Source organism: Propithecus coquereli, unplaced genomic scaffold (assembly GCF_000956105.1).
Source record: "Propithecus coquereli isolate 6110/MARCELLA unplaced genomic scaffold, Pcoq_1.0 Scaffold6, whole genome shotgun sequence".
Taxonomy (NCBI): Eukaryota; Metazoa; Chordata; class Mammalia; order Primates; family Indriidae; genus Propithecus; species Propithecus coquereli.
Window position 1 is genome coordinate 1,697,182 of NW_012151951.1, and position 8,846 is coordinate 1,706,027.

The 8,846-nt window shown below is 38.7% G+C and overlaps 1 protein-coding gene across 1 annotated transcript; it reads right to left on the reverse strand.

Moving 5' to 3' along the window:
- Positions 1 to 599: 599 nt before the first annotated feature.
- On the reverse strand, positions 600 to 8,584 carry LOC105822245 (stromelysin-1-like). The gene is made up of 10 exons (XM_012659190.1): positions 8,420 to 8,584; positions 7,352 to 7,596; positions 7,111 to 7,259; positions 6,858 to 6,983; positions 5,161 to 5,325; positions 4,831 to 4,975; positions 3,825 to 3,958; positions 3,262 to 3,421; positions 2,028 to 2,131; positions 600 to 1,007 (listed from the first exon to the last, which is right to left on the reverse strand). The coding sequence occupies exons 1-10, from the start codon at positions 8,522 to 8,524 to the stop codon at positions 907 to 909; spliced, it is 1,434 nt and encodes a 477-aa protein (XP_012514644.1). The 5' UTR covers positions 8,525 to 8,584; the 3' UTR covers positions 600 to 906.
- Between the last annotated feature and the right edge of the window lie 262 nt (positions 8,585 to 8,846).

Below are 8,846 nucleotides of genomic sequence, written 5' to 3' on the forward strand. Positions count from 1 at the left end.
AAAGAGGGAATGAGCTCTTACTGTGTACCAGGCATTATGCTAAAGATGCTACTTATGGATGATAAACCTGTTTTAGAATCACCATTTGCCAATGGGCCTTTACCTTGGGGCACAGGCAGATACAAAATGAATACAAGAGGGTATCTTTTTGTGTGAATAAGGTAGAATTGAGGACTTTTGCTTTCTAGGTCAGGGGAAGGGGCTTCACTGAGGGAATACACAAGTAAAAGGAAAAGATGAAGAACAAGTTTGATTTCCCCACATGTAAAATGAGGTGTGTGAATTAGGCAATTTGCTATGATTACAAGATTCACTTCCCAATTTTTCCCAGAGCCTGCCCTACAGCGTGACCAGCCCCCTAGATTTTTCTCCTAACACATACAATGTCTAGGTGGCAGACTAAGCATCCTGTTATAGGGCTAATGAAGAGGGCAAGTTGATCTCTTCAGTTCTAACTGAGCCCACTGCAAAGCCCCAGCTGTGGAGACCCTTATCCACTGGCCAAGCATCTGAGGCTGTCTCCTGCTCAGTCAGTCCATAATGTCCCCAAGATTGTGAGAACGACTTGCTCTTGAAACAAGCAAAACAATAAAATAAAATAACTGACAAATCATCTTTATTAAATAACAAGCAAATAGTCTACATAGATACAGTCATTTGTTGCACATGAGTGCTTCCCCTTCTCTTGTGAACAATCACTCCATGTGACAAGGTGCAAGCTAAGCAGCAGCACGTTTGAATGCCCTGTAATAAAATGAAGACAACTAGCAAGATGCACAGTGCACACTCAAATTCTCTGTCACAGCACACGCAGGAGAGAACAAACCCTTTTCATTCACAAAGACTTAGGTGAAGAATTATTAGGTCCATTTAAAATGCCCAAATGGTGTCTTCTACACATCTCTCCTAACAATTAAACCAGATGTTACTCTTCAAAATATGTGTCACCTTCTTGGCATTTGGGTCAAACTCCAACTGTGAAGATCCATTGAAGAAATAGAAAAACCCTGCAAAATAATAGTAAGATAGTTTCTCAAATAAAGGCATTTGGCAACATTCAAAACTCATAATAATAGAGATCTAAAAATAGGAAATGATTATAGAGTTTTACTTTGTGCCAGGGACTGTGTTAAGCATTTTGCATGATTTTATTTTCATTTATCTCTGCAACGGCCCTATAAGGTAGTATATCTAACTCCATTTTACAGATAAGCAAGTTGAGGTTTAGACAGATTTAGATGCTTGCCCAGGGTTACTTAACAAGGAAGGATGGAGACAGCACTCCATGCAAGCTCTATCTGACAGCAAAGCTGCTTCCAAACAGATAAAATTCTCCTCTTGTCTGGAAACTATCATCACTTATTTCTTTCCTCCCAATACGTCTCTTCCCCTTTCCCCAGCTGCAACCTGAGAAGCACAACGACTCTTTCAAGACACCAGAGGACCCTTTAGTGCTCTGCAAATATGCCCAGGTTACCTTTCAATAAAGATCATCAGCCTCCACTCACCTACCCTTGAGTAGGGAAAAAAATTTTTTTTTTAACTTTGGGCACATGGAAAGGTAAGTGTTTGCAACTGACCGATATGGGCAATGACCAACTACTCAGGAAAGACAGAGAAAATTTCCCTGAAAATTAGTAGTAGCAATAAGATGGCATGGAGGAAAAGACCAGGCCACCAGTATTGCACCTGGCCATATCACTTGATGAAATTTTTATGCTAACATGGTAATCTGTAAGGTAGCAGCTCGAGAAGTGAGGAAGTGACACGAGCACTTTGGTTTTATATGCATGTATAAAACCAAATAAAGTAGGAAGATTTGTGTTAATTATCTTTATGATTCAAAATAACTTATTCTGTGAAGTAGTCATATAATTGGCACAAAAGTAGGTGAATCAAAATTTGGGGAAGGAACTGATTTGGAAAAAAAAAACCTGTTATTAAAAATTGTTTCAATTCTCCTCTTCCCTTTGATACCATAGAATGTTTCAAGTGCCCCACTGCCAACAAAATAAATATCCTCTTACCAAATGCCTCAAAAACAGCATCAATCTTTGTGTCAACCCCTGGAAAGTCTTCAGCTATTTGCCTGGGAAAGCCTGGCTCCATGGACTGTCTCTTCTCATCAAATCTGTTCCAAGTGAAAGAAACATAGCTCAGCAATGCATAGAGGCCATGTTACCAAAATTCATATGTCATGTTAGGTTTAATGGGGAATTCTAGTAAACTTTCCAAGTACTGCAAATAAATGTCAAGCATATTTAGGACTAGAGAAATATGTGACTTTAATGGTATTGCAAACTTAGCTCTTAAAACCATGTCTCTTAAAACCGGGAACAGGGACAGCATCCTGTTGTATGTAGCACATGCTGCTTGTTAACTGTATTTCTTAAGCCTGGACAGAAAGAACCTTAATCATCTTTCTGTCACAGAGACTTATATATATGTGTGTGTGGGGGGGTGTAGAAAGTAAATTGAATCATTCATCTAAAATACAATTTCAAATTCTCTACCACAGTTGGCCATATATACCTGCCCTCCCCACCCTGCACACCTAAGTCTTCTATGGCAGCCTCCTAGGAAAAGGGGTTGGGATGAGAAGCAAAGCACAGTAAATGTGTTTTGGGCCCATTGGTTGGATGTCAGATGGTCGGCCTGGATGTCTTAAAGTCTGGGTAGGTGGCACAAGAGTCAACCTGTCTGTGAGTCCAGGGTTGTATCCCTAAAACTGGACTGCTGTTGCTTGTCGTCTCTTACACAGGCAGAAGGAATGAATGAGTGAGGTTAGAAGAAGCCCTTGAAAATCATATAGTAACATTCGAAGACAAGGCAAACACAATGAGACAAGGAGCAGAACTGCAAGACAGCTAAATTGTGGCCTGGATTCTCAGGGCGTCTTCCTAGTTGGGTTTAAAGTCCAGGAAGGAAGGCTGCATGCAGGTGGTGGCACTTGAGCCAGGACTTGAGGGACGGGCAGGATCGGAGTAGGTGAAGAAGGGAAGAGGGGGCTCAGGGGGTGGGGGGCCAACAGCAGAGAGGGAAGCACCAGCCAATTGCACCTGGGACTCAAAGTGGGAGAGCTTAAGAAACACCTGTTATAAGGCACTGCTATGTTTGAAGGTACTTTCCAGAAGTTGTCTAAAACCCATTCTTCCTTCTGAGAGGAAAGCAGGCCTAAGGGGGCTGCAGTGGGTTTTCTTAGAGAAAGAAAATAATTTCCCTAATTAGGCTCCATGCAAAGTCATTCCTATTGCATCTCACCTCCAGTATTTGTCCTCTACAAAGAAGTATGTTTTCTTCTTGTCCTTATCAGAAATGGCTGCATCGATTTTCTTTACCGTTGGAGGAAAACCCAGGGTGTGGATGCCTCTTGGGTAACCTGCTTGTACCTCACCTCCTCGGACACCCCAGAACTGATTTCCTGTTAAAAATAAATAATTCGGGGTCATATTAAATTTATAACCGTTAAGCCTTTTAGTTTTAGAAATACATTTTAACACCTTTGATTTCTATGGTAAAGAAGAAGCCTGAATTTTAGATTTAGTCACCAGCTCATAGTGGGCTTTTAGCTAAAATTTGCCAATTGAATGAATGAACAAAGACCAAATGAGAGAATTCACAACTCTGGGCAATGTATCTTCCTATCTTTATTTTTATCATCTGTAAAATATAAATAAAATAATACCAGCCCTGGTTATTTCTTCATTACCTTTGGCTGTTTTAGTAGCCAAATTTTGACATAGTAAAGAAAATTCAAATCCTGTTCAGTTTTCTTGTGAAAGGGTTTATTTCATGAGTTAAAGAAATGATTGTATCATAGTTACCTTTAAAAATGAAAACAGTATCCTTGCTAGTAACTTCATATGCAGCATCCAGGTCTGAAGGAAGAGATGGCCAAAATGAAGAGATCAAATGGAATTCAAGTTCATGTGTCCTGAAGGATTTGCGCCAAAAATGCCTAAAATATATACAGAAAGAAATGTAAATTGAAAAACAGTCTTTCACCTTTACAGTATTTTCCTCACTGTCCCGCCTCACCCAACTTCCCCCATTCCCTCATGTTCTAGGCCGGATGATAGACAGAAATCAAATAATTGCCATTAGGAAAATTCTTTTCTTTTTCTTCAGAAGACTGCAGTGGACCTCCTGTCATAGCTTTTCAGAGTAACGTTGTCTATGAAATAAAAGTTATCCTACTGCAAACTAATTAGCCCAGTATGAGTTCAACCTGCAACACATGCAAAACAGAGTATATGCTATACCATCATTTATACTTTTCAAAAATCTAGGCAGATGTGTGTGTATGTGTATGTTCTGTCCAGGTATATTCTTATGCAGGGACAGACGAATTCTGGAAGGATATGAAAGAGGTGTTGATTGTGAATGAATATAGGGAGAACTCGGGAACCAAATTTTTAACTTTCTTCCCATTTGTGCAGTTTGAATGTTTTATCATGTGCACATTTATGCAACAGTAAGTAAATTAACTGATTAAATGTAATGCTTATCCTGGAGTCGTTTTTAAAAGAGGTAAAGATAAAATTCTTATTCTAAAGATTTATTTGTGTTTTTTGAAAAGCAACCATGTCTTAGGGCATTTGGAAACAACAATTAGAGGATAAGAAACAACTCATCCTAAGACTTCAGAAATGAACCTGACAATTTCAGGAAAATGTGGAAAGGGCAGCATCAGGTGTAAATGATTTGAAGCTCAGAGGAAACGTTTTTGTTTTAAATGTTTGAAAGTCTCTATCACGTTTCCTTTTGTTTTCCTTTCTAAGCATTGTAAATCAAAACGATAGATAGGAAAATACAATTTGCTGGTCTGACCTGTCTTTAAAGAACAGGACTTCTCCCCTCAGAGTGCTGACTGCATCGAAGGACAAAGCAGGATCGCACATGGCTGGTGTCTCGTGTGCTGGAGGGACAGATTCCGTGGGCACCAGGGTGTCATCAAGGGAGGCAGAGGGAGGTCCTAAAGGGAACAGATTCAGGGATACACACATTAGGGAAATGTGATGCGTCTGTCAATTTACATGCTTTCCGAACATTCTCAAGGTCCTTTGAGCTAAATTACAAATGTTCTGTGTAGCATTTTAAAACTTCCCTGAAGACCATCATTGCAAAGCTGCGATGCCTAATTTTTCCAGCATCACTCACCGTAGAGGGACTGAATGCCAGCCACATCATCTTGAGAAAGGCGGAACTGGGCCAGGTCTGTGAATGTCTTGTAGAGTGGGTACATCACAGCTTCAGTGTTGGCCGAGTGAAAAAGACCCAGGGAGTGGCCAAGTTCATGAGCAGCGACGAGGAATAAATTGGTTCCTACTTATGAAATCATAAATAATAGCCATTTATTCCTAAAATACAGGTACATTACACAAGTCAGCTGTGCATTGTATTGGTTTACTTCCTGGAACCACATAAGGCTATTTTTGACTTGTTTGTTGGTTAATTGAGCAATTGACTGATTATACACTTAATGGAAAGCTAAATTTATTTCAGGACATACTTGAAATCATTCTTGTAAAGTACCCTGTCACATCCACCTACCCACCTACCCCCGGCCTTGGGAGCCTCTTAACTCCAGGAGAACCAGGTCCCTTTTCTTGTACTCAGAAATGGAATGAACCTACTTGTTTAGCACATCAGTAAAAATTTCTCTTCATTTATCAGAGCAAAGCTAAACAGTGTTTCAATATATTAGCATTTGCCATTTGCAGTCTCAGTTGAATGAAACTGTATTCATCTCAATTCTGAAATCCTTAAACAACCATACTCCTGTTATTTTTTATTGGAATATTGCCTTCATAATTTTTTGTCCTCACTATCAAGTATATATTATATTGAGTCTAAAAAGATGAATTATGCAAGATGTCATAGGATTTGCAAAATTGGTTTAAAAAATAACATACCCAATCATGTCTATCATTGGTCACAAAAGAGATTTTAGGCACACAAACACTAGCTGTATTCAGATGTTTTTCCTCTTCATATTTTTTTTTTAAAAAAACCCATAATGCTGAAATTGGAAGGCATTGGGTAATTACGATCGACATAACAAGTAAATCTACTTTTGTGATCCTAGGAAGGTTCGTTTGTAAAAAGAAGTTGTTAATTCAACCAAATCAAGAATTTTATCCAGCACTAAACTCACATTTGTACTTTCCACAGATATTTACATTTTTGTTATAAATCCCAGTTAAATCTCAGAAGTAGCATTATTTGTTTCAGCTGATTTTTTGAAAACTTTGGAAGTTATTCCCCAAAATACACAGTTACGAACTGAGAAACATTCTTCTACCTAAACAGTTTAGGCATTGTATTTGTGGGTTAGTTCTTTCCTTTGGAATAAGTCCACAAAAATTCCTCTTAGCCTAGAAGTGGTAAAATATTGCCTTAGCCAGAAAAAAGTAAAAAGAGAACTTCAGGTTTTGAAATTTAATTCTGATGTCTGTTTTGAAGAGTAAAGAAGTAAATGGGGAAAATTACCTAAGCAATATCCAAGCCACTTTTTGGTATAGATTCAATGCAATACACTATCCTTTGGATATCTGCATTTTGATATAATGAGAAATTGTTCTTAATAATGGTGGCCCTTAAATCACACACAATCCACAATCATTAAAGAAATACTTAACAATGTTTTTTATATTGTGCTTAACCAAGACAGGAAATATAATTTTTAGGCATCTGAAAATATTTTCAATAATGATTTAAACAAAAATATATTCTGCTAATCCCTGATCCACTGGGAAATCCAGAATACCCCATTTCTTGGGCATTTTTAGTTATTAAGAGTTTTCTAAATGTAAAAAGAAATTAATACCAAAACCATTCTGAGAGATGGCACTAACCTGCTGTCTCCTTCGTCCATTGTTCATCATCATCAAAGTGAGCATCTCCATAAATCCCTCGCCCAGGGGGATAGGCATGAGCCAAAACTTTTCCAGGTCCATCAAAAGGGGAAAAGTCTCCATGTTCTAACAGAAAAAAAATTTTTTTATTGGAAAGGTAGCTAATTAGGATCTCTTTTTGCCTTTTCCAATAAAACAACAGATAAATGGATGCATTTCATGTGTTTTTGTTCTGGTTTGCTTTGACTTTTACCTCCAACTGCAAAAGAGACCATTATGTCAGCCTCTCCTTCATACATCCTGGAGAATGTGAGTGGAGTCACCTCCTCCCAGACTTTCAGAGCTTTCTCAATGGCAGAATCAACAGCGTCTCTTGGCAAATCTAGTGTATAATTCACAATCCTGTGCAAGAAAAATTGAAGAAGATAATATTTTCTACTATGACACAGCTTATAAAATTTCAATCTTATGTGAAAACTCTTTGGACCCATTACCTGTAGGTAAGTTGGGTTTTCCTCCATTTCGGCGTGCCAGGAAAGGTACTGAAGTAACCAACGTCAGGAACGCCACACCTGGGCTTGTGAATCACCTCCAGAGTGTCGGAGTCCAGCTTCCCCGTCACCTCCAACCCAAGGAACTTCTGCATTTCTCGGATTTTTTTAACAACAGGACCACTGTCCTTTCTTCTAACAAACTGCTTTGCTTGTTTTGGAAGGTTGTAGTAGTTTTCTAGGTATTGCTAATAGAGTAAGTATAGTTTTTAGGTCATTCTTATGATTTATGTTGTAGCTATTTATAGTAAACTTTTGCAGTAGCCCACTTTTCTCAATCTATTTGAAGTATTTCTCTAGTTTCCTGAAATAATAAATGTCAAATTTCATTTAATTCTTTTTTACAGTCTTCCTTTCACCTTTGCTTTAACTTTTAACTATCTCTGCAGCTTAGTTTGCCATCAAAGTCATAAAAGTAAAGTGAAAAATTGAAGTAAATATCCAGTGCACTTAAAGGAGAAAAACAAAATGAACAAAAATAAGCCTCTTTGAGCATATTTGTCTATTTTAGGTAAATTTATTCAATTTCCTTAATTTTTCACTTTATATTTCTCACAAGGACCTGGCTTAAGAAAAGAGCTGGACAAATTCCTTTGTCTAAACATGTCACTAGCAATACAAATACTTAGGTAAATTTACATTGAATTAAAATACCTAAAGAAGTTCCAAAACGTGACATGGTTCACACACTTCCCACTTGTTATTCATGTGCCTCAAGCCCCAGTGCTGCTACTGCTATGGTGTTGTGTGATCTTGAGAAAACACCTAATATTTCTGGCCTTTGTTTCTTCCGACATAAAAGGAGAAGCCCAAATGCTGTGATACTGAGACCCTTTCCACGTCCAACACTTTATAACTCTGTCCCTGAACTGTTCCCACACACTGAACTCAAATCATTCTGTGTGGGTTTTGAGACACACAGAGTGGTTTGAGCTTACTGTGGAAGGCAGAGATGGTCTCTCCACTTGGCCCTGTCAATGAGTGTGGTGTCCATCTACCTCCGTTAATTACCTGAACAAGGTCCATGCTGGCGTCCTCGCCCCTTGCAGCTCCATCTAATGGATAAGCTGAGCAAACTGCCACGCATAGAAACAGTAGGATTGCAAGACTTTCCATTTCCACGGGCTTTGCTGAACTCTATGCTGTCTCAATGCCTTGCTCTTTGCCTACTGCCTTCCTGGTCCACCCTCTGGAGCCCAACTTTTATAGGGTGACAATGTGTGTTTAGATCACCCGCAGCTTGACTGACTCATCATTGCTTTTCATCCAAATGGCAGCAGGACCATTTCCAAAAATTCCAAATTCAAAGTAGGATGATACAACCTACTTTACTAATTTCACTCAACCTTCCCAATTTTGCAAGGCTAAACGGGTGATTAAGCTCCAGGAAATGCTTCCTGTCCTGGTAGAAGAGAAAACCGGGGCATTTTTTTTTTCA